Source organism: Enoplosus armatus, chromosome 21, assembly GCF_043641665.1.
Source record: "Enoplosus armatus isolate fEnoArm2 chromosome 21, fEnoArm2.hap1, whole genome shotgun sequence".
NCBI lineage: Eukaryota > Metazoa > Chordata > Actinopteri > Centrarchiformes > Enoplosidae > Enoplosus > Enoplosus armatus.
In genome coordinates, this window is record NC_092200.1 from 575,800 (window position 1) to 601,241 (window position 25,442).

The 25,442-nt window shown below is 44.0% G+C and overlaps 2 protein-coding genes and 1 pseudogene across 2 annotated transcripts; 1 reads left to right on the forward strand and 2 right to left on the reverse strand.

Annotated features, from left to right (window-relative positions):
• The window catches only part of LOC139304591 (NLR family CARD domain-containing protein 3-like), a 136,978-nt pseudogene extending 113,296 nt beyond the window's left edge, over positions 1-23,682 (reverse strand).
• LOC139304049 (apoptosis regulator Bcl-2-like) lies at positions 499-7,196 on the forward strand. The gene is made up of 3 exons (XM_070927887.1): positions 499-712; positions 905-1,248; positions 7,068-7,196. Exons 1-3 carry the CDS (start codon positions 499-501, stop codon positions 7,194-7,196), a joined length of 687 nt encoding a protein of 228 aa, XP_070783988.1.
• On the reverse strand, positions 11,319-16,688 carry LOC139304575 (ribonuclease inhibitor-like). The gene is made up of 6 exons (XM_070928510.1): positions 16,414-16,688; positions 15,329-15,502; positions 13,745-13,785; positions 13,501-13,556; positions 12,468-12,514; positions 11,319-11,537 (listed from the first exon to the last, which is right to left on the reverse strand). The coding sequence occupies exons 1-6, from the start codon at positions 16,686-16,688 to the stop codon at positions 11,420-11,422; spliced, it is 711 nt and encodes a 236-aa protein (XP_070784611.1). The 3' UTR covers positions 11,319-11,419.
• Positions 23,683-25,442: the final 1,760 nt, after the last annotated feature.

A 25,442-nucleotide genomic window follows, 5' to 3' on the forward strand; every position in this document is an offset into this window, starting at 1 on the left:
CTGGAGTTTATCCTGGTTCTCTCCTTTCAGCCACAAACATTATATACTTCCATATCGATTATTGATCGTCATCTTCCCGCCGATCAGCAGCAGCTGATGTGTTTCCTCTCTTCAGTCCTCAGTCTGAAACGCTTCGTCAGGACGCGCCTCGCAGCTTCTCCCGGGCTTCTAACGACCGATAATCAATACAGTGGCGCTGGGGATTTATGGATCATCGCCTCAGTGACAGATCCACTCACAGGCTGATTTGGTTGATTGAAAATCTTTTTGTTTGTTTGTAGTTTTCATCAGTTTGTGTTTTTTCACTGTTGAACTGTTGATTCTACGTCATGAGATCAGTGGGATTTTTATTTTGAGAGCACCTATAACACGTTTCTTGCTGACGTCATCAGGCGCTGTGCTGCTATTGGAGCGTCTTAGAGGATGGTGATGTGTGAAGTCCTAGTCTAACAGCAGTTTGTAGGTGTGGCAGTAACGCACGGCGGCCCGTAGGGGGCGATGGCCGCAGCCTATAACAGCAGGGACATCGTGGAGGATTATCTCCGCTACAAGCTGCTCAACAACGGCGTGGTGTGGCGGGTCCCGCCACCGCGGCGCCAAGCAGGAGGTCAGCGCAGACACAACGCAGCTGCGTCCACGCTACAGTTGTCATGGAGATCTGAGCAAGCTAGGACTTCACACCAAGGAGTCACTCTGGAAGACTCCCTGCAAGGTGAAGTTTACTGTGTTGTCATGGCAACGGCTGATGTGTTCATGCCTGTCACAGTCTTAAAGGGACAGTTCACCATAAAATCAAAATGTCACATGAAGTCACCGTTGTCTGCTTCTAGCGTGGCCTAATGATGTCTCTTAGAATTATGATGTCACAGTTGTCTTCTCTTTGTATAATGATGTCTCCTCATAGATACCTGTGCGGCTCCGACCCGGCTGCAGGTGGTCCTGCGGTGCGCTGGTGATGAGCTGGAGCGGTGTTACCGTGGTGACCTGTCGGCCCAGGTGTCCATGCTACTGCTGTGCGATGGCGGTGGGGCGGCGCGCCGGCGAAGCCTTACGGCGGTCAGGGAGGAGCTGTTCAGGTACGGGGTGAACTGGGGACGTATCGTGGCCATGATGGAGCTGGGTGGAGCTCTATGCACCGAGATGGTCAAGACGGGCGGGACGTGGCAGGTGGACGACATCGCCGGGTGGATGGAGGAGAGTCTGGACTCACCGCCACTCCGGGGATGGATAGAAGACAATGGAGGATGGGTAGGAGGATGATTCCTTTCTTTTTCAGTCTCTTTCCTCATCATCATCATCATCAGCCTGTCGCACATGCTCTTATTTTCGTTGAGTTTTCTGTCAAATTAGCATAATGCTGATCCTTGTCAAACATCCTAGAGGACAGGTGAGCCGGTCAGGAACAGGTAACAAGTCAAAACACAGGAACAGGGAGCAGGTGGAGATGGGCTGGTATAAAAACATTAATACTGAGGGGTGTAATTGGAGGGTGAAGAACAGGTGAGCAGGTGGATGTAGGAGTCAGGTGACTGGGGGAAGTGGCTCCTGGAGACAAGTGAGGCAGAATGAGCTGTGACTGCTGCAGAGGCCGTTTGTCATAATCAAAATTAAAAAGACATTTTTTATGTTATTACAACATATTTTCATATTTTTACAAGAACAACAACATGTCTTGTGACATCACGAACACTTCCTGTTATTACACAAACTCAAGGTACCTCATAAAAATAATGCATGGTGTCCTGAAGGGGTTCCAGTGGTCCTTGAAAAGTGCCTTGTGGTCCTTCCTCAATGTCCATGGGTCACTGAAATGGTTCAGGGATGCCTGACAATTGACAGTTTTCCAGTAGGGGTTTCCAGGGGTCCTTGAAAGAGTTTAGGTCAGCTTGAAAGGGCTCCTGGTGTCCTTGAAGGACTTTCAGGACAGGGTTTGTGGTTTATAAGGTTCCAGCAGCCCTTGATAGGGTTCCAGGGTGTGATGTCCTTGAAGGCGCTTAATAGTGCTTGAAAAGGGCTCATTGAGTTTGTCAAGAGGTTATAGAGGAGTTCCAGGACAGGGTTTAGGGTTTACAGGGTTTCAACAGTCATTTTTGGGGTTGGTGCTTGAGAGGGCTCCTGTTGTTTCTCAAGGGTGTTCTTGAAGGGGTTGCATGGTGCAGTGAAAGGCTCTTGGTAGTCCATGGGTCCTTGAAAAGTACCCCTCCAGTGTTCTGGGGTCACTGAAATAGTTCAGGGATGCTTGAGGGATCTATAACAGGGTTCTTGAAAGAGTTCAAGGACAGCGTTTAGGGTTGAAAGGGTTCCAGCAGTCCTGTGGGGTGCTTCAGAGGACTCCTGTGGTATTGTTCCAGGTGTCCTTGAAGGGGTTACTTGGTATACACAAGGTATCTTGTGGTCCCTGAAAGAGCTACAAGGTTCCTTGAAAGGGGATTATGTGGTCCTTCCTCTGCGTCCAGGGGTCCTTGAAAGTGTTCAGGTGAGATTGAGAGGTTTCCTGGGGTCATTGAAGGTCTTCCAGGACAGGTTCCTGATTTGAAGGACTTCCAGGCTGAAGAGCTTCTGGTGTCCTTGAAGGAAACATTCCAGGATGAATTGACTTCATATTAACAGCTTGGAAGAATAATTAATCAGAAATCAACACGAGATATAATCAATAATATCATCATGCAGTGATTCAATGTGATGTAAAGTGTAAACACGTTTATTGATAAGGGTTAGGGTTAGTGTTTCAACCAACAACCATAATAAATGTGTGTGTGTTTATGTGTGTGTCTGTGTGTGCGTGTGTGTGTGTGTGTTCCTGTTTGTGTGTGTGTGTGTGTGTGTGTGTGTTTTTGTGTGTTTCTGCGTGTGTTTCTGTGTGTGTGTGTGTGTGTGTGTGTTTCTCTTCCTCTCTCTTTCTGTGTGTGTGTGTGTGTGTTTCTGTGTGTTTCTGCGTGTGTTTCTGTGTGTGTGTGTGTGTGTGTGTGTGTTTCTCTTCCTCTCTCTTTCTGTGTGTGTGTTAGTGGTTCAGTGGGGAGATCAGATGTGATGCTGCAGACAGAGAGAAGAGTATTTTGGTTCGAATGTAAATTATATGCAAAGTGCAGAAAATCCCTAAAACCCTGCAGAGAAATCTTGTGTGTGTGTAGGAGTGTATTACTGACGTTGTGGGGACATACATCTGTTTACACAGTCCCCATAAGGTAAATCATAAAATTTTAGGGTGAAGACTTGGTTTAAGGTTAGTTTGAGGTTAGTCTCCAGGAAGTGAATGTAAGTCAATGTAAAGTCCTCTGAAGTGATGGAAACACAACTGTGTGTGTGTGTCTGTGTGTGTGTGAGAGAGAGAGAGAGACAATTAGAGGATGACGGACAGAAACATGGAGCTCATTTCACTGTAAACCTGTAAACACTGTGTGTTTCTGATGAAGACACTGAGGATCACTCAGGACTAAAGACGGACATGTTGGACAGACGATAAATCAAACCATTAACAAATAACTGGCAGATTTATTAACCTTTATTTTCCTTATTCAAATATTGTTAAAATAAAAATAGAATAAAAAATGACTTTTATGGGCTCAAAAAATCACAAGTGACCTGAAAAAGATATTTAGAAAAACCTCTGATTAAAAATGAACTAGTTGTTAACTGGTCCATTCCAAACTTCCATTGGGAAAACATGGTTTAAAAAAACAACTAAACCAGATCATAACTAGCTGCCCGTTAACTGGCCTGTAATCCTATAATTAAAAACTTTTAATTGGTTAACTGGCCTATACCAAACTCCATTGGTAAAACATACGATTAAAACAACAACCAAATTTCTATTGTAAAACATCTGATTAATGACCAGAAGGGCAAACTTGACATGGCTGCCTCAATAAACAGACAGAATCTATAACATGTTATCTGACTGTTCTCAGCTCCTGTCAGGTCCAGTCTCAATTTACCAGAGACCTGAAGACCTGGAGCTGAGCTGGACTAGAGAAGACCTGGTTCAGGTTGGGTCGGATCAGGTCCAGGTGATGTTTGAAAGAGAGAGCGAGTAAGAGACGCTTTCACTTTCTATTTATATTCCCTCCTGTCGCTGTGGTTTCCTTCAGTTTTATCTACTGCCTGATAAGTTGTCTGTGTGGTATTACCTAGAAATATCTTTCCAGGTAATCAGTGTGGTTCAGTTTCCGCCTCAGGCTTCAGATCAGCTGACACTGTTTCTGTAGAAACTGCTCAAATAACACCGAACACACACACACACACACACACACAATGTTTTCAGTTTTCAGTTAATTTTCAAAGGGAGTCTGGCAGTGATGGGCTGCTGGTTTTACTTTCAGAGCTTTTTGAACGCTGAGCAACACGTTAACGTGTGTGTATGTATGTGTGTGTGTGTTTGTGTGTGTGTGTGTGTGTAGTTAGCTCTACGAACACAGGCAGTGGTGAGCCAAGCTGCTTTCTCAGAATTCAGTAACACAATTTTCCACCGAGACGATCAGATAAAGACACAGCACAAGACTGTGTGTGTATGTGTGTGTGTGTGTGTGTGTGTGTGTGTATGGTGATTTGTAACACTGACGTATTTTTAGTTTGACGATTGTTTTAAAAAAGCTAACAAAAAACTGTAATCTGGTGAAGATCTTGTCTCTTGATCACTTTTTGCCTTCACTGCTCTTCTTATTTCTGAATGTTGTGCAGCTGGAAAACTTGACAGAAAGCGTGTTGTGTTACCATGACAACCAGCAACCACGAACGGTCGTCACCAGTGCTAGCAACACCTCTTACCACCACAGCTGCCCCCCACAGTGCCCCCCCCTCCTCCAGCATTGACACCTCTGTCTGTCCTTGAAAGAGATGTGAACAGGCTCTTCAAGAGACAAAACCCGCGTAAAGCTGCTGGACCAGACTCCATCTCCCCATCCTGCCTGAAGCGCTGCGCCGATCAGCTGTCTCCGGTGTTCACGGACATCTTCAACACCTCACTGGAGACATGCCACGTGCCAGCCTGCTTCAAGGCCTCCACCATCATCCCCGTCCCCAAAAAAACAGGGCCCACAGGATTAAATGACTACAGACCCGTCGCCCTGACCTCTGTGGTCATGAAATCATTTGAACGCCTGGTCCTGTCCCACCTCAAATCCACCACAGACCCTCTGCTGGACCCCCTGCAGTTCGCCTACAGAGCCAACAGGTCTGTAGACGACGCCGTCAACCTGGCTCTACACTTCATCCTCCAGCACCTGGACTCCGCAGGATCCTATGCCAGGATCCTGTTTGTGGACTTCAGCTCTGTTCTTCAGGACAAGCTCTCCCAGCTCAACGTGCCTGACCCCCCCTGCAGGTGGATCACAGATTTCCTGTCTGACAGGAAGCAGCACGTGAAGCTGGGGAAACACGTCTCAGACTCGCGGACGATCAGCACCGGCTCCCCTCAAGGCTGCGTTCTTTCTCCTCTACTCTTCTCCCTGTACACCAACAGCTGCACCTCCAGTCACCAGTCCGTCAAGCTCCTGAAGTTCGCGGACGACACCACCCTCATCGGACTCATCTCTGGAGAGGATGAGTCTGCCTACAGGTGGGAGATTGACCACCTGGTGACCTGGTGCAACAACAACAACCTGGAGCTTAACGCTTCAAAGACAGTGGAGATGGTTGTTGACTTTAGGAAGAGCGCAGCCCCACCCGCCCCCATCACCCTGTGTGACTCTCCAGTGGACACTGTGGAGTCCTTCCGTTTCCTGGGCTCCATCATCAGCCAGGACCTCCGGTGGGAGCTGAACATCAGCTCCCTCATCAAGAAAGCCCAACAGAGGATGTACTTCCTGAGGCAGCTGAGGAAGTTTAACCTGCCACAAACAATGCTGGTTCACTTCTACACCGCCATCATTGAGTCCATCCTCACCTCCTCCATCACCGTCTGGTACGCTGCTGCCTCCACCAAGGACAGACGCAGACTGCAGCGTATCATCCGCTCTGCAGAGAGGGTGATCGGCTGCAACCTCCCATCTCTTCAGGACCTGTACTCCTCCAGGACCCTGAGGAGAGCAGGGAAGATCGCTGCTGACCCCTCCCACCCCGGACACCATCTGTTCGACCCCCTCCCCTCTGGCAGGAGGCTGCGGTCCATCAGGACCAAAACCTCCCGCCACAAAAACAGTTTCTTCCCCTCTGCAGTCAACCTGACAAACTCTCACTGACACCCCCCCGAACACTACCGCAAGCTATACGTTATATTAACGTACATCACCCCTGTCCCCACTGCGTTACATTAACGCACTCACCCCCTACTGGACACTTTATCTGGACACTTTACTTTACTTTATTCTGGTCACTGCACTGTTTGTTATTTATCTTATCTTATTTTTATTTTTATTCTTATTGTTATTTTAGCTTTTATATTCTACTTATTTGTTATCAAAACAATAGCACCTTCAGACCACAGCAAATTCCTTGTAATGTATGTTACTTGGCAATAAACAGTTTCTGATTCTGATTCTGATTCTGATACATCACCCCTGTCCCCCCTGCATTACATTAACGCACCCACCTCCTACTGGACACTTTATCTGGACACTTTACTTTATTTTGGTCACTGCACTGTTTGTTATTTATCTTATCTTATATTATTTTTATTTTTATTCTTATTTTACCTTTTATATTCTACTTATTTGTTATCGAAACAATAGCACCTTCAGACCACGGCAAATTCCTTGTAATGTATGTTACTTGGCAATAAACAGTTTCTGATTCTGATTCTGATGTACGTTACTACAACATACAGTTTGGCTCATTAACACATAAACACCCACACAATCCAAGGTGTTGAAAATAACATGATTATACTGTTGAATTTATGAATGAAGGCGATGGAAATGCACATAAAGCTTATTGGGCACGTCATAGAACAGGCAACTTGGTCCCCAAAATACAGTAAGACAAAAATGTGTGTGTGTGAGCATGTAGACTTCAGCATTATAAAATATTTTTCTATTTCTAAACACACAACAACAACAACAACAACTATCAAAGAATGAAGACAAAAAGCTGATGACATTTGTTTCCTGTCCACCTCTGTCTCTTTTTCCCAGGATGCCTTTGTGGAGTTGTACAGTGAGTCCAGACCTCCAGTCAGTTTCTGGTCTCTGAGGACAGTGTTTGGACTGGCTGTACTGGGAGCAGCTGGGATCACACTGGGAGCCCTGTTCACCCAGAGATAAAACTGGTCTGATCCAGTCAGCAGCCCCGGAGCTGCAGTTCCTCTAACTTCCACCAGGCGCAGTTTTTACACAACTGAGCTTCTTCTACTGTGCGACTGAGGGAGGATTTTCAAAATAAATGTTGGGTTTGGGTTCACAGTCTCCCTCCTCACTGGACTGCAGTTTGGATAATAGTCAAACCTGACAACAGCATACTGGACTGGAGTATGTGACGGGTATTTAATGGCTTTTTGTTTGTGCATTAAGGGCTTTTTAAAATTCAACAATTACCACAAAATCCCCTCTGAATTTTATACCTTAAAATGATTAATTATTAAATGATGATGATTCAATTTAATACCTTTTCAGTCAAGCTACAAATGTATTATTGGCTTTGTTACTCAGTTAAACTTAAGACTAAATTTGGAGTTAATAAATTAATAATTAATGGATTCTAATATATTTAGGGCTTTTAAAGGATTTTCTACATAGATGAAGAGGTTTTAAGGGGTAAAGGATAGAATTTACTAATTTACCCTGAAGTTTCAGCTTAATTGCAAAAAAACAAAGCACAATACAAAATACTAAAATATAATGCAAGTTGTAGTAAACTGTAGTTTTCCTTTAAAGACATTTTAACGGTATAAATGAATGGATGCTTCATGCTATTTGATTAAGTCTCTGCAGACACAGAATTGCCTTAATTAAGGTACGGTCGTCATTACTGGAGGGTTTCAGTTTATCAGTGATGAGGACGACTCCTCTATCAGCTCTGGACCACCTTAAAACTAACTGAGATTTATGCGTTTATGTGATGTGGTTGCTTCTCTCAGAATGTGTTAGTCTGACAGCAGCGTTTTGTATCAGCTGCAGTCTTTGGATGTTTTCCAGAATTAAGTGCGTTGCAATAGTCGAGTCTGGAGGAGATAAAAACATGGAGAACATTTTCTAGATCTGCAGAGGAAAGGAACGGCCTGATGTCTGTTGGACAAAGCAGGACTGCAGCACTTAAGTCACCGTTAGTCTTTTCTAACATTATTAGATAAAGCACACAGAGTGGAGGAATTGTTGAATAGTCACTGGGGTAGCATGTATATAGTAAATATGAGGGGACCCAGAATAGACCCTGGGGGGACCCCACAAAAGAGAGCTGCTCAAGGGGAGGAAGCATAACAGAGACGGACCTGTTGGACAGAAAAGAGATGGACCAATCCAGAGCCACAAAAAGACTGTCGTCGTTGTTAGTGTGTAAATACTTGTGTTTGTCTTCTGGGGAACTTTTTTTCTTCTTTGTAAGCATTGTTTCACAAACTGAACATTAGCATTTGGTGTTGGATGAAGCCTGTTGGTTTATGATTTATTTTTTATGCACTTTGTTATTTTTCTTTTTCATAAAAAGTGAACTTACAATACAGACGTGATAAGAAAGTGACATTCTTGTTAAAATGTGCAGAGGTTTTATGATTATAGCTTCTTTAAAATTATTCTGACGCTATAAAAACATATTTTAATCCTACCACTAGGAGTCGCCAAAGTTAGAAATGTTCCTTCTCGTAGGGGCTTTAGGAATGTAAATATGATGATGATGATGATGAATCTGCATGATAAAATATTTTTTGTCCACTTTTGTACAGAGCCTGCTGTTTTTAAGCCAGATCACTGAAAACCATTAAATTAGATTAAAATGACATAACTTTTGTTTGTTAACGGGAAAACTCCACAAGGCCTCTTTAAAGCTAAACGTTGTCACACAGTTCTGAGTGACTTCGTAGCTCTGTTCAAGGTTTCTGTTTGTACGGCGGTTTGGTGATATATGAAAGTCCAGGAGGAGGTCAGACTCAGGAGGTCAGACTCAGGAGGTCAGACTCAGAGGAGGTCAGACTCAGGAGGTCAGACTCAGAGGAGGTCAGACTCAGGAGGTCAGACTCGGAGGAGGTCAGACTCGGAGGAGGTCAGACTCAGGAGGTCAGACTCAGAGGAGGTCAGACTCAGGAGGTCAGACTCGGAGGAGGTCAGACTAGGAGGAGGTCAGACTCAGGAGGTCAGACTCGGAGGAGGTCAGACTCAGAGGAGGTCAGACTCAGGAGGTCAGACTCGGAGGAGGTCAGACTCAGGAGGTCAGACTCAGAGGAGGTCAGACTCAGGAGGTCAGACTCAGAGGAGGTCAGACTCAGGAGGTCAGACTCGGAGGAGGTCAGACTCACTGGATCTACTGCGACACACACACACACACACACACACACACCTGACCTGACGTGGCTTAACTCTAATTAGAGGGGAAAGGTTTCAGTGTGACAACCTTTTCATCATCATGGAAGCAGCGTCTCATGCCAGGCACCACCGTCTTCAGGTCTACATCTGAAGACTGAATTTGTCACAACAGGTCAACAAAGCAGCTGAATCACCTGCAGTTCAACACCTGCTAAGCTGCGCTGCCTAGAGGCCAGGACAGTAACAGCAGCAGGTGTAGATTATGTTCATGAGCGCCACCTACAGATCTACAGGCAGGGAAAGTTACAGCTTGTGTTCAGGACTCTGGATGGCAATGTTGGTCCGTCTATTGGTCCACCACTTTGGTCCAGACTGAGATATCTCAATGACTATTGGACGGATTAACATGAAACTTTGCACATACAGTCATGTTCCCCAGAGGATGAATCCTACAGACTTTAGTGATCCTCTGACTTTTCCTCTAGTGCCCCCAGCTGGTCAAATCTTTTACTTAACCTATGAAATATCTCAACACCTGCTGGATGGTCTGTGATGAAACGTGGTTCAGACCTTCATGGTCCCCTCAGGATGAACTGTAATAACTCTGGTGATCCTCTGACTCTTCATCAGCGCCATCATCAGGTCAACATGTTCATGTGTCCAATACTTTGGTTTATGACCAAATACCTGCAGAACTGATGACGTTCATCAGCCTCAGCTGTACTTACTGCTAATTAGCTAATGTTAGCATGCTAAACCACTAAACCAACACACTGTGCTTAACTACAGCATTGCTAGCAGAGTTGCTAGCATTGCGGTAGACTCTGTCTCAATCTGCATTCTTGTCTGTGCTTGTGTTCTTGTGAAGCGTCATCTTTTGCGGTCCAAGCACTGTCCCAATACACAATTTTCAATTCATCAAGATCAGTTAAAATTCCCAAAGTGTTCTGACACGCCCATTTTACAGACGATGTATGAACTTGACGGCACAAATAGACCACTGCAGCAACAACGGCAGGGGGAAGCCGGGCAGATATTCTGTGACTGTGTCATTATGTTCAGAGAAATGTTGTAACATCTTAAATCAAGGGTCATCTGCCATTGGCTCGTGATGGACAGACAATTCTTGGCTTGTGAAAAATAAATAAATAAATAATAAAAGCAGTATGAAAGAAGACTGCTGTGGCTTTAATGTTATATATAGACATTACATTGTTTGTGTCCAGTTGTGGAGTAATCAACTGAGTTTAGGGTAATCTATTGCGCAACAGCAATTGTTTGGGGGTTTACAGCTAATTTATGTATCAATCAATACAAACAGAAATTATTTAAATACTTACCAAGTTGATCAGTTGAAATATTCAGAATCAAAAACAGGCAACCTGTATCTCCTGACTACCCCTGCAGATTTATGTCACCCAAAGAAGAACTAAACATGTCTTCTTCTTATTTTTCTAAAGTAACCATTACATCAGATTGTTCCAGTATCTCTTAAAGTATCAGGTGTATAATCTTCACTCAGAAATCTTTCTCAGTTGTTTTTCTGATTTTCACATCTGCCTGATGCTCCAGCTGCTTCTTCTTTGTTCATCAGTGAAGTTCTGCCTCCATCTAGTGGTTGAAACACAGAACAACACCCTGACTCCTTTTCTCTCCTCTTCAGCTGAAGTGAAAGTCCACGTATTAAAAACGTCCCATTCAAAGATTACAATAAGAAATGTGGGACTGTAACAACTGTTAGAGATTCATCATCACACAGTTTCTTGTTTTTGCTTCATCTGAAGTTCAGCACTCTGGAAAGGTGTTGATCCACCTCACAGAGAGCAGCGATCAGGACCGAGCTGGCTTCAGGTCCCTTTCTTCGCACTGTGTCGATCACATCTCGAGCTTTTTCTGCTTTGACTTTGTTTCTGAATGACTGCATTTCATCATCATTTATAACGTCATGCTCAAGGAGTTTATCCAGAAGCTGGTTCAGAACAGGCTCAGACACTCTTTCTACAAACTGTGTCCGAACTGAGAGCAACCTCTTGTCAGCTGGGATGCCGTCCTCTGCAGGGACGCTGCCCTCTGCTGGGATTCTGCTGGGAATGCCGATCTCTGCTGGGACATTCCTCTGTAAAGTTTCCCTTCCTGGACCTTGAAGATAACCTGGGAAAAGACTTTAGTTCAACTGAAATTGCTCAGTAATTCACTTCCTTTGTCCTCCTTTGAGAAACAAATCAGAAACCAAAGAGAGAAATTTACATTTTATATTTTTCGGTTTCATGATTGCGCCCAAGAGTTTTGCATTAATTCATCAATATACAGTTAGTTCTCTCTCTACTCACAGGCAGAGCAGACAGTCACACTGAGCCAATCAGCAGCTACACAACACAAGAGCCATGGACTCAATCACACAATCACATTGTTTCATGCTAAAGTCTCTTTCTTATATAACTCAGACAGGAACAAACGTCCTGAACACTACTTTATTGAACGAGCCACCAAACAAACATTCACTAGAGAAATGTACTGGACCAGGCCTGTTCCAGTCTGGGTCAGTTGGTGTTGACAGTCACACAGTGTTTGATGTGTAAAGAGCCTGAAGTCTTCAGGTCCAGTCTCTGCCAGTCTTTCTCAGAAAGATTTATTTACACATGTTTGATATCTGAAGTGGATATTTACATTTTGGAGACTACTCAGGTTTCACACATTTAATTTCACTTCGTATCAAACGATTAATCATAAATCCACAATGTCATAAACATTCAGGCCAGCTGAGCTGAGTTCATGCTTTCATGAGTTCATACGTTTTAAAAGATCCAGGCCAAATCTTTACCAATAAACCTGTGATTTATGGTTGAACTATCATTGTGAGCCGAGAGTCTCGCAGTGACCTTTGACCTTTTACGAGAGACGCTGTGTAGAATTATCAGAAGTAGTGCAGACATTGGCATGTTGATGGTGATTTTTACATGGACATCATGAATATTGGACCTACAGTGTTCAGCTTTGACTAACTGACCACAGACAACAGAATCCCAATTTGATGAACCATGAGAGAAGCTGGAATAGTGTTCTATCATTTAACATCATTACCTGTATGAAGATTCAGTTGTCTGCTCAGGTGAGAAGGATAACGGAGCCTGGAACAGTTTTAATCGAAAATCCAACTAAGTCCAATAGTGTCTTATAAAGTGACAGACAGAGAGACAGACGGACAGAGAGACAGAGAGAGAGACAGAGAGAGAGAGAGAGACAGATAGACAGACAGACAGACAGAGAGAGACAAACAGAGAGAGACAGAGAGAGACACAGAGAGAGAGAGACACAGAGAGAGAGACAGACAGAGAGAGATAGAGAGAGAGACAGACAGACAGAGAGAGACAGACAGACAGAGAGACAGAGAGAGACAGACAGACAGACAGACAGAGAGACAGAGAGAGAGACAGATGGACAGACAGAGAAACAGACAGAGAGAGAGAGAGAGAGAGAGACAGAGAGAGAGACAGACAGAGAGAGAGACAGACACCCAGAGAGAGACAGATAAACAGATGGACAAACAGAGAGAGACAGTTCTCTCGTTTCTTTTCCTTCCACAACCTCTAAATCCTATTTCCACTGTTTACGTCTGCTTTTCAGAGGGTAAAGAACCGTCCCCACAAAATGGACCTTGCAAATTGTGTAAATGGCTCGAATCGCGCTTTTCAACCGTAACGGTTCCCAAAGCGCCTACAGACCGACTCTCTGAGCTGCCATGCAAGGTGCTGGCCTCCATCGAGCAACTTAGGCTTCAGTGTCGATGGATGGATGACAAGACACTGACCGGTCAGCAAACTTCAGGTGTCCCAGAACGAAGTAGCACTTACAAAGACATAAACCTTCCTAGAACCATCTACAAACCTACAGACACAAACACTGAGCTCTTCGCTGGTGTTTTCTGTTATTATAACTGAGCGCTTATTAGATTCTGTTCATTTCTCTTTCTGCTGAAAGTTGAAAGTACATGACGATAATCTTGATTTACACTTGATGACTTTACACTTGATTTACACAATTTACAATTTCTGTTTGCAGTTGTGATACAGTTTATAATGGAGGACTTCACACTGTGCAGCTGCTCCTTTCTCACCTTTTTATCATCCTCACGCAGGTTTTCCTTCACATCCAGTTTGACCTCAGAGCCATCTGATGGACAGAAGAAGAGAAAGAGAAAGAACAATAATGAGAAACATTCCCAACCAAAGTTCTTGAACATTTTACAAACAGATGTGACTTTACAACTCTAACAATCTCGATGTTGCACAATAAACAGATGCTCATCTTAAGATCAGATTTAAATGTACATGAATGACAGACTTTGTTTCAACACTCACATTTTTTATGTTTGTCAGCTGTGATCAACTCGCCATCGATGCTGTAGGGACGAACACAATCCCAGAGGTTATGGATCAAGTTTTATTCTTTGAGTTAGCCAGCTTCAGAGCCAACTGATCAAATGCTTTGCATCACATCAAAGATCTTCACCACAAAGACTACAACTGACTCCAGACACTCATGTTCTGTGTCTGCATTAGAGGAAATCACTCATTAGATCCAAAAACATCACAGGAAGACAAAACAAACGACCTCTTTCACTCTACTGTAAAATCCTGTATGTTTGGTAAAAGTTGCAGCTGACTGTAAAATGCTGCTTTACACCGTCAGCTTGCACTTTATTGTTTGTCAAAGAATGCAGAGGAGAAAAGAAACAAGAGATGAAACAAAAGGAGAAACTGCACTTGATGGGTAAAATCACTGACTTGTTGTGCTAGGCTAGGCTACCCCTGGGCAGGAGTAAAGATGTCGCCCACCACAGCAGAAACCCAAGGCTTGATTCCCAGGAGAGGTACATCTGTACAATTGGCTGGTTGCTGCACGAGAAACTTGGTTGGGGTGCTCACATGGTGGAAGGTGGAACTGGAGGGATACCTCATAACACATTAAACTCCCTGTGTAGTACAATACTGCTGAAAAAGCATGGACTGAGTCGGACCCCCAACTGACCTCAGAGTCTACAGTGTGGACTCTCCAGTCCATCAGACAGTAGCTTCACTCCTGAATCCTGCAGCTCGTTGTCACTCAGCTCCAGCTCTCTCAGATGGGAGGGGTTGGACTTCAGAGCTGAGGCCAGAGAAGCACAGCCGGTCTTCGTCAAACTGCACCAATTCAATCTGAATAAAGAACAAATGATGAAGATAAAAACCCATTTATAATCCAATCAGATGTGTTCAGGTTTTAAATGTGCAGCTCAACATTACTATGTCCTAATCCTTATAAAGAGTCGGTCTTTATAAAGAGTCGGTCTAGACCTGCTCTATTTTATAAAGTGTCATGAGATGACTTTGTTGTGATTTGGCGCTATATAAATAAAATTGAATTGAATTGAATTGAATTGAATTAATCAATGAGCTTTTCCCTCAAATGAGTGACTTTGTCATTGTGTTATTGTGGATCATCATGATGTCAGCCTTCTACAGACATCATCCAAATGTCAGCACAACATTCATACACCTATTCATGTCAACACAGATTAATAACATGCTGCTGATCTCAGTCAAGTCTGGAACTAGAGGAGAAAAACTATATTGATCCTTTAAAAAGCTGCATGTGTGTGTGTGTAAACTTTATCTACTTAAATCAAATATTAGTTCAGAGGATCTTCTGTATTCAGATGTGACCATTTACCAAAAATGATAAACATTAATTTACTTTAACAACTAACAGAGGACATTTTCTACAGTTTCTTTCAGAAACAGAAGTTGTGAATGCAGACTAAATTTAGGACAAGAAACATGAAAATATGAAGAAAAGGACATTAACAACTTTATGGATGTAAGTTATGTATGAACATGAATTAGGTTGAACTGTTAATGAAACATATCAGATCTACAATAGTAACAGAGGGTCAGTGAACTGACCTCAGAGTCTCCAGTCTACAGTGTGGACTCTCCAGTCCAGCAGACAGCAGCTTCACTCCTGAATCCTGCAGCTTGTTGTGACTCAGGTCCAGCTTTCTCAGATGGGAGGGGTTGGACTTCAGAGCTGAGGCCACAACTTCACAGTCAGTCTCTGAGAGTCCACAGTCAGAAAGTCTGTCATGACAGATATATTACAAAGTACATTATTATGAAAGAGGACGCTTTATATTTACTTCATGCATTTGATGACAACAGTTTGACGTATCCTGTCTTGTTGAACATTTGCTCTTCACATCAGTGGTTCAGCTAATTTTATCTCACTGTGTTTGTCATGAAACAATAACTCTCATCACTCTCTCTCATACCTGCGGTCCTTTAATCTTAGGTTTAGCAGGTTAGGTTTAGTGAATGTAACATCAACTTTACTTTCATCTTCGTTGTGAATTATATATTCATTTAATTCATTTGGTCCATTTTCTTAAGAAGGGGGTGTGGCATCACCTAACATCCCCTGTGCTCACTATGAAATGGCTCTGAAACCATTACGAAAAAACTATATCAGTAATTGCATGAAAGAAGTTCTTTAGAAATCTCCTTTGGAAAATGATACAGACCTTATTTTAAACTCTTCAGCATAGTGGTAAAACAATCAGGTATTACCTGAATGTCTGGTTATATAAGATACCTTGAAGAACCTACTCAGGTAATAATAACCTCTCTCGATTCACTGATAACTGTAAAATACTGTTATATGTTGTGATCAAATGCTGCTGCGATAAAACCTCAACCACAACCTCTAAAGTCCTTCATGTGTTTTACCAGGTTTGCATGTCGCCTCCATCACACAAAGGAAGATAAATAGAAGAAAAAATGTAAAATGCAACAATTATTAGTAATAAATAGAATAACTGAGTTCATTATCTTGACAGCTATAAACACAAACAACTGAAAACAAAATACAGCTGACAGATAATTTATGGAACAAACAAGTGGAACACTATTTTAAGAATTTTATAGTGTGTATATTTGAAGAACTAAACTACTAATCTACACTGACTTATAATGTTAATCACATCTGGACTTACAGAGCCTTTCTGCAGTTCCTCACAGCTGGAATCAGTCTCCGTCGTCCCTCCACTGATGTGTTGTACTTCTTCAGGTCCAACTCATCCAGAACCTCCTCTGACATCTGCAGCATGTAGGCCAGAGCTGAGCAGTGGATCTCAGAGAGTTTCTTCTCTGATCTGTTCTCTGACTTCAGGAACTCTTGGATCTCCTGATGGACTGAGTGGTCCTTCATCTCCGTCAGACAGTGGAGGATGTTGATGCTTCTGTCAGGAGAGATCTCGAACATGCTCATCTTCAGGTTGTTGATGGCTCTCTGGATGATGTCTGGACTGTTGTCTGTCCAACCCAGCAGGCCTCCTAAGAGTCTCTGGTTGGACTTGAGAGCAAGGCCATGAAGGAAGCGGACAAACAGGTCCAGGTGGCCAGTTTTACTTTCAAGGGCCCTAACCCTCTGCTGGACCGCTCTTCATCACTGGATCTCCTCCTTCTGGGCGTCAGTGAAGCCTCATATTTCTGTTACCCTGTCAACACATGTAGGAGGGATCTGATTGGCTGCCGCAGGTCTGGAAGTTATCCAGACGAGAGCCGAGGGAAGCAGATTCCCCTCGATGAGGTTTGTCAGCAGCACGTTGACTGATGACTTCTGCGTGACATCAGACACAACCTCGTTGTTGTGGAAATCCAATGACAGTCTGCTTTCATCCAGGCCGTCAAAGATGAACAAGAGTTGACAGACAGCGAGCTTCTCTGCTGTGACCTTCTGTAATGTTGGATGGAAAACATGGAGCAGCGTGAGAAGACTGTACCGCTGGTCTTTGATCAAGTTCAGCTCCCTGAACGAAAGCAGAACCACCAGACTGACGTCTTGGTTTTCCGAGCCCTCTGCCCAGTCCAGAGTGAACTTCTGCACTGAGAAGGTTTTTCCAACGCCAGGGACGCCGTTGGTCAGAACCACTCTGATGCGTCTCTGTTGGCCAGGTAAGGCTTTAAAGATGTCGTGGCATTTGATTGGAGCGTCATGGAGGGTCTCCGTCTTGGAAGCCGTCTCAAGCTGCCTCACCTCATGTTGGGTATTAACCTCTTCACTCTGTCCCTCTGTGATGTAGAGCTCAGTGTAGATCCTGTTGAGGAGGGTTCCACTTCCTGTTTCATCACTTCCTTCAGTCACACGTTCACATCTCCTCCTCAGACTGATCTTATGTTCATCTAAAACCTCCTGCAGACCACGATCTCCTGGAAGAGAAGGAAAATGCGAGACTACAACACAACAAATGAACCAAGAAGAATCCTGTTTCCAGACATGATGACATCAGCAGACAGATGTACAGTCTTACTGTGTACAGTGCTGGTCTGACTGGCTGTCTGCAGTCCAGATCTTGTTCTGGATCTCTTTCCACACTGGGGACAGGAGGAGTCTCCTGATGAAGCAGACTGGTCCCAGTATGAGGTGATGCACCGTCTGCAGAACCAGTGTCCACAGCTGGTAGAGACTGGATCCTTCAGGACGTCCTGACACAAAGCACAGCAGGACGGCTGCTCCTCCACAGGAACATGCCTCCTCTCCTTCTTCTTCTTCTTCTTCTCTCTGTGGAGATGAACACACAACACCACCACTGCTATAGGCCAAAACAATAGGAAAATGAAGTGTGGACTGTTAAACATCAGATCTCTGTCATCTAAAGCTGTATTAGTAAACGAGCTAATATCAGATAATCATATTGATCTACTGTGTCTGACAGAAACCTGGCTGTGTCATGAAGAGTATGTCAGCCTGAATGAATCCACTCCGTCCAGTCATACTAATACTCACATCCCTCAAGGCACCGGACGAGGAGGTGGAGCTGCAGCCATCTTTGACTCAAGCCTGTTGATGAACTCTAGACCTAAACTGGATTATAACTCATTGGAAAGCCTCGTTCTGAGTCTCTCACTCCCAACCTGGAAAACACTGAAGCCAGTCTTATTCGTTATAGTCTATCGCGCTCCAGGTCCATACTCTGAATTCTTATCTGAATTCTCAGAGTTTTTATCAGGTTTAGTCCTTAAAACAGACAAAGTCATTATCGTAGGGGATTTTAATATTGAATTGATACTAAAACCATCTCTTCATCTAAGCCATCAACTTGTCTCTTAGACCCCATCCCAACCTGGCTGCTTAAAGAGGTTTTACCTTTAGTCAGCACTTCTTTACTAGACATGATCAATCTGTCTTTATTAACAGGCTACGTACCACAGTCCTTTAAAGTAGCTGTAATTAAACCTCTTCTTAAAAAGCCCACTCTTGATCCAGAGGTTTTAGCCAACTATAGACCTATATCTAACCTTCCCTTTCTCTCCAAGATTCTTGAGAAAGCAGTCGCCAACCAGCTGTGTGATTTTCTACATGACAATAGGTTGCTTGAGGACTTTCAGTCAGGTTTCAGAGCTCATCATAGCACAGAGACAGCACTGGTGAAAGTTACAGATGACCTTCTAACTGCATCAGACAGAGGACTTGTCTCTGTACTTGTTTTGTTAGACCTTAGTGCTGCATCCGACACCATTGACCATCATATCCTATTACAAAGACTGGAACATTTAATTGGCATCAAAGGAACCGCACTAAGCTGGTTTAAGTCGTATTTATCAGATCAATCTCAGTTTGCACACGTTCACCTTATATATGCTTCCTTTAGGAGATATTATTAGAAAACACTCTATACATTTTCATTGCTATGCGGATGATACCCAGCTATATTTATCAATCAAGCCAGAAGAACCTCATCAGTTAGCCAAGCTCCAAGCATGCCTTAAGGACATAAAGACCTGGATGACCTGCAATCATCTGATGTTGAACTCAGACAAGACAGAAGTTATTGTTCTCAGCCCTGAACACCTCAGAAACACAGTATCTAAGGATATTGTTACTCTAGATGGCATTGCCCTGGCCTCCAGCGCCACCGTGAGGAATCTCGGAGTTGTCTTTGATCAGGACATGTCCTTTAACTCCCATGTAAAACAAACTTCAAGGACTGCCTTATTTCACCTCTGTAACATTGAAACATCAAGAAGATCCTGTCTCAAACAGATGCAGAAAAATTAGTCCATGCATTTGTCACGTCTAGGCTGGATTATTGTAATTCCTTATTATCAGGCTGTCCCAATAAATCCCTGAGGACTCTCCAGTTGATCCAGAATGCTGCAGCACGTGTACTGACAGGAACCAGGAAAAGAGATCATATTTCTCCTGTATTAGCTTCGCTGCACTGGCTCCCTGTAAAATCTAGAATAGAGTTTAAAATCCTTCTCCTGACCAACAAAGCTCTTACTGGTCAGGCACCATCATATCTTAAAGAGCTCATAGTACCCTATTACCCCAGTAGAGCACTCCGCTCCCAGAATGCAGGGTTGCTTGTGGTTCCTAGAGTCTCCAAAAGCAGAACAGAAGCCAGAGCCTTCAGCTATCAAGCTCCTCTCCTGTGGAATCGGCTCCCAGTTTGGGTCCGGGAGGCAGACACACTCTCTACTTTTAAGAGTAGGCTTAAAACTTTGCTTTTTGATAAGGCTTATAGTTAAGGCTGGCTCAGGCCTGCCTCTCCTGAGAGCTGACTGTCTGAAACACAACATCAATAACTAACTGCAGTTTTTAGTCAAACTGTGGACTTCATTGTGACTCTTTGTCCCTCAGCGGTCCACAGAGACACTTTGACAGAAAGACGACGATGATGTTGTATTAACACTCACCCTGTTTTCACCTCCTGCTCTGCTGTTCTTCTAAAATGGAGTCTGAACTGACTGCACACCTTTCACTTTCAGGTAAGCCCCTCCCCTCTCCATTTACAGGAAATCACCTGTGCATCTGTGCGTGTGTGTGTGTGTGTGTGTGTGTGTGTGTGTGTGATGATGCAATATTTCTATTGTTTGTAAAGATCATATTCTGTCCACATGAAGGTCTGAATGCTGTCTGTGATCCAGACACATGTATGTAACACCGTGTGTACACAGGAGGTGTAGCTGAGCAGCAGCAGCTTCACTGCTCCACCTGTCTGTCACACAGGATGCGTTCAGGCACACTATTGAGTGTAGGTCACCTGAGCTTTTCTTTTTTTTGGAAAGAATTATACAAGTTTAAACATCTTGTGTATAAAACTTGAGTCTACAATCACAAACACGCCGAAGGGACTGAGAATTGTAAGTTCAGTAAACGTCTCGTACACAGACTGATTATATGTTCGAACAGCGTTTTTGTTTGTACATTCAGATATAGAAGACGTGTATTGTTTGAGATGAACAGTCAGTTCTGGAAAGTTGTATTTTGATTAAGAATTTGGATTTATGAATATAGTTAAAACGAATTTGAATATGACAGATTTCTGTCATATTCAGTGGATCTGAACATTTTCCCAAAGTAATGTAAAGTGTTCTTTGCGGAAATGAAAGTGCGTGTGCGCATCACACATGCTGTGTTGTTGCTGGTTGACATTCTTACAGCAGCCGCACAGAAAACACACCTCAGCTGGAGGTTTGCAGCAGCTGGATCTTCCTCAGAAACTTCATTTCATGTATGAAACACATCCGTCTGCACAGAAGTCAGACTGTTAGAAGGTAGATGAGTTGTTAATATAAGGAGGTGTGAAGTTTCTGCGATCCCACACACAACATTAGCAGATTATACAATAATATCAAAAGAAACAAACCTGAATATCATTGAGATAAAGCTCAGTCACACCAGCACACAGACATAGAAACACATGATCAGGACTAAGAAGGAGGAGGAGGAGGAGCTCTGCGTCATTCTTTCAACAACAGCACCACCTACTGTCCCACAGATACATCACAACCACAGTCACTGCTTCACTCACTGACACGTGGAGTATTATGCAGGGAGGAAGTGTCTGTGTTTTTAATAGTACAGCCGTGGCCAAACGTTTTGAGAATGACACAAATATTAATTTTCACAAAGTCTGCTGCCTCAGTTTTTATGATGGCAATTTGCATATACTCCAGAATGTTATGAAGAGTGATCAGATGAATTGCAATTAATTGCAAAGTCCCTCTTTGCCATGAAAATGAACTTAATCCCACAAAAAACATTTCCACTGCATTTCAGCCCTGCCACAAAAGGACCAGCTCACATCATGTCAGTGATTCTCTTGTTAACACAGGTGAGAGTGTTGACGAGGACGAGGCTGGAGATCACTCTGTCATGCTGACTGAGTTAGAATAACATAATAAAGCTTTGAAAGGAGGGTGGTGCTTGAAATCATTGCTCTTCCTCTGTTAACCATGGTTACCTGCAAGGAAACACGAGCAGTCATCATTGCTTTGCACAAAAAGGGCTTCACAGGCTGTATATAGGATATTACTGCTCGTAAGATTGCACCTAAATCAACCATTTATCGGATCATCAGGAACTTCAAGGAGAGAGGTTCAGTTGTTGTGAAGAAAGTCCAGCAAGCGCCAGGACCGTCTCCTAAAGTTGATCCAGCTGTGGGATCGGGGCACCACCAGTGCAGAGCTTGCTCAGGAATGGCAGCAGGCAGGTGTGAATGCATCTGCACGCACAGTGAGGCGAAGACTTCTGGAGGATGGCCGGGTGTCAAGAAGGGCAGCAAAGAAGCCACTTCTCTCCAGGAAAAACATCAGGGACAGACTGATATTCTGCAGAAGGTACAGGGATTGGACCGCTGAGGACTGGGGTAAAGTCATTTTCTCTGATGAATCCCCTTTCCAATTGTTTGGGGCATCCGTCAAAAAACTTGTCCAGAGTAGAAAAGGTGAGCGCTACCATCAGTCCTGTGTCATGCCAACAGTAAAGCATCCTGAGACCATTCATGTGTGGGGATGCTTCTCAGCCAAGGGAGGGGCTCACTCACAGTTTTGCCTGAGAACACAGCCATGAATAAAGAACGGTACCAAAACATCCTCCAAGAGCAACGTCTCCCAACCATCCAAGAACAGTTTGGTGACGATCGATGCCTTTTCCAGCATGATGGAGCACCTCGCCATGAGGCAAAAGTGATAACGAAGTGGCTCGGGGAACAAAACAGCGAAATTTTGGGTCCATGGCCAGGAAACTCCCCAGACCTTAATCCCATTGAGAACTTGTGGTCAATCCTCGAGAGGCGAACCCACGAATTCTGACAAACTCCAAGCATTGATTATGCCAGAATGGGCTGCCATCAGTCAGGATATGGCCCAGAAGTTGATTGACAGCATGCCAGGGCGAATAGCAGAGGTCTTGAAAAAGAAGGGTAAACACTGCAAATATTGACTCTTTGCATAAACTCAATGTAATTGTCAATAAAAGCCTTTGACCCTTATGAAATGCTTGTAATTATATTTCAGTATTCCATAGTAACATCTGACAAAAAGATCTAAAAACACTGAAGCAGCAAACTTTGTGAAAACCAATCCTTGTGTCATTCTCAAAAGTTTTGGCCACGGCTGTAGTCTGTAAGTAGTAATAGTGGCAGTCGTAGTCACTATGTAGTGTTTACTTATTGTGAAGCTACTTTTTGCAGAGTATAAACTAACAGCTGTTGGTAAATGTACTACAGTAAAAAGTCCATTACTTCCAATGTAGTGGAGTAGTAAATGTATAAAGTGGCATAAAATAGAAATACTCAAGTAAAGTACAAAATGGGCTTAAGTGCAGTAGTTGAGTAAATGTACTTAGTTACTTACTATACTAGTGATGCTGCTATAGGACTAGACTGAGGGAGACTTCCCATGATGCACTGAGCTCCTCTCTCCATCTGGACTCATTCTCATCACATTCATGTGACTGGATCTTCTCTCTCCTTCTGTTGCTTTCTGAAGGCCTTTCTGCCTCCGGAGAAGCAGAGTCTGCAGTCAGTGACAGTAGTAGTAGTAGTAGTAGTAGTAGTAGTAGCAGTTGTAGTAGTTATAGTACAGTGACATTAGCAGTAGTCATAGTAACAGTGGTATTCTCTCTCCTCCAAAGCAGAACGCGCGCTGGTTCGTGCGTAATCCGTGTCCGCGATGCTGTCCGCGGCGCCGCGCTCCGTCTTTGAGTCGCACACCGCCGGTCTGTGATCCAGAGGATCCACCTGACACCACCTGAGTTGTTTAAACCGGTTCTGTTCAGCGTCCTGCTTCCTGACACAAATCTAACCGACCACCGGAGGCAGTTTGACCCGCATCAGTAGAGCTGCTGCTCGGCTTCTGTGGATCCGATCAGCGGGGGACGGGAACAACGATCCGTCGGCGTTTGGCACCGATGTTGTCATCCTCCAAACTGTCAGCGGTTCGGCTCGGTTCGGCTCGGTCCACATCGCCGACATGACTGTTTAGTATTTATGCTTTAAAGTATCAGTATATATTAGTTAGTGTCTGAGGCAGCAGCCTGTTCAGATTCATTTGAAAAGTGTCTCTGGAAACTTATTAATATACCAAGGTCATAAAGTCCAGACTGATACTACAGTAATACTACAGTAATACTACAGTACAGAACAGATACAGAAGCATATGAAATAAACGTTTAAGTGCCACAAAGTACCACTGAAGAATACTACAGGAGTATTATTAGAATATGAAGTGTTTATGACTAAAACACACCTGCAGAACATCACTGATACAAAACACAGGGAGTATCATTCAGGTCACTGCGAGTACTACAGCAGTACTACAGCAGTACTGTGTCAAGACTACCGCAGGACTACAGCAGTACTGTGTCAGGACTACCGCAGGACTACAGCAGTACTGTATCAGGACTACAGCAGTACTGTGTCAGGACTACAGAGGCAGTGTGGCCTCTGCTGGACGTTTGGAGATATTTGAGCTCAGAATATTTTCTGACTGGAGATGAGAAGCACCGCAGAGAGGAGAGAGGAAGAGGAGGAGGAGGAGGAGGAGGAGGAGGAGGAGAGGAGCTGCAGGAGGAAGAGGAGGAGGCCGCTGAGACTCCACATGCCTGTAAGAGACTGTCTGTTTGTTTTACTGTGTTACCTCTTTGAACAGTGACGCTTCATCCTGATGAAGACCCACTGACTGTCTGTGGTTAGTTCACTGTCTGTAATAACAGTGGGAGAGTCGAGTGTCTGCGGATAGTTCACTGTCTGTAATAACAGCGGGACAGTCGAGTGTCTGCGGTTAGTTCAGTTGTCTGTAATAACAGTGGGACAGTCGAGTGTCTGCGGATAGTTCACTGTCTGTAATAACAGCGGGACAGTCGAGTGTCTCTGGTTTGTTCAGTTGTCTGTAATAACAGTGGGACAGTCGAGTGTCTGCGGATAGTTCACTGTCTGTAATAACAGCGGGACAGTCGAGTGTCTGCGGTTAGTTCAGTTGTCTGTAATAACAGTGGGACAGTCGAGTGTCTGCGGATAGTTCACTGTCTGTAATAACAGCGGGACTGTCCAGTGTCTCTGGTTAGTTCAGGTGTCTGTATTAACAGCGGGACAGTCCAGTGTCTCTGGTTAGTTCAGGTGTCTGTATTAACAGCGGGACAGTCGAGTGTCTCTGGTTAGTCACTGTCTGTATTAACAGCGGGACAGTCCAGTGTCTGCGGATAGTTCACTGTCTGTAATAACAGCGGGACTGTCCAGTGTCTCTGGTTAGTTCAGGTGTCTGTATTAACAGCGGGACAGTCCAGTGTCTCTGGTTAGTTCAGGTGTCTGTATTAACAGCGGGACAGTCGAGTGTCTCTGGTTAGTCACTGTCTGTATTAACAGCGGGACAGTCGAGTGTCTGCGGTTAGTTCACTGTCTGTAATAACAGCGGGACAGTCGAGTGTCTGAGGTTAGTTCATGTCTGTAATAACAGCGGGACAGTCGAGTGTCTGCGGTTAGTTCATGTCTGTAATAACAGCGGGACAGTCGAGTGTCTGCGGTTAGTTCAGGTGTCTGTATTAACAGCGGGACAGTCCAGTGTCTCTGGTTAGTTCACTGTCTGTAATGACAGCGGGACAGTCGAGTGTCTCTGGTTAGTTCAGGTGTCTGTATTAACAGCGGGACAGTCGAGTGTCTCTGGTTAGTCACTGTCTGTATTAACAGCGGGACAGTCCAGTGTCTCTGGTTAGTTCACTGTCTGTAATGACAGCGGG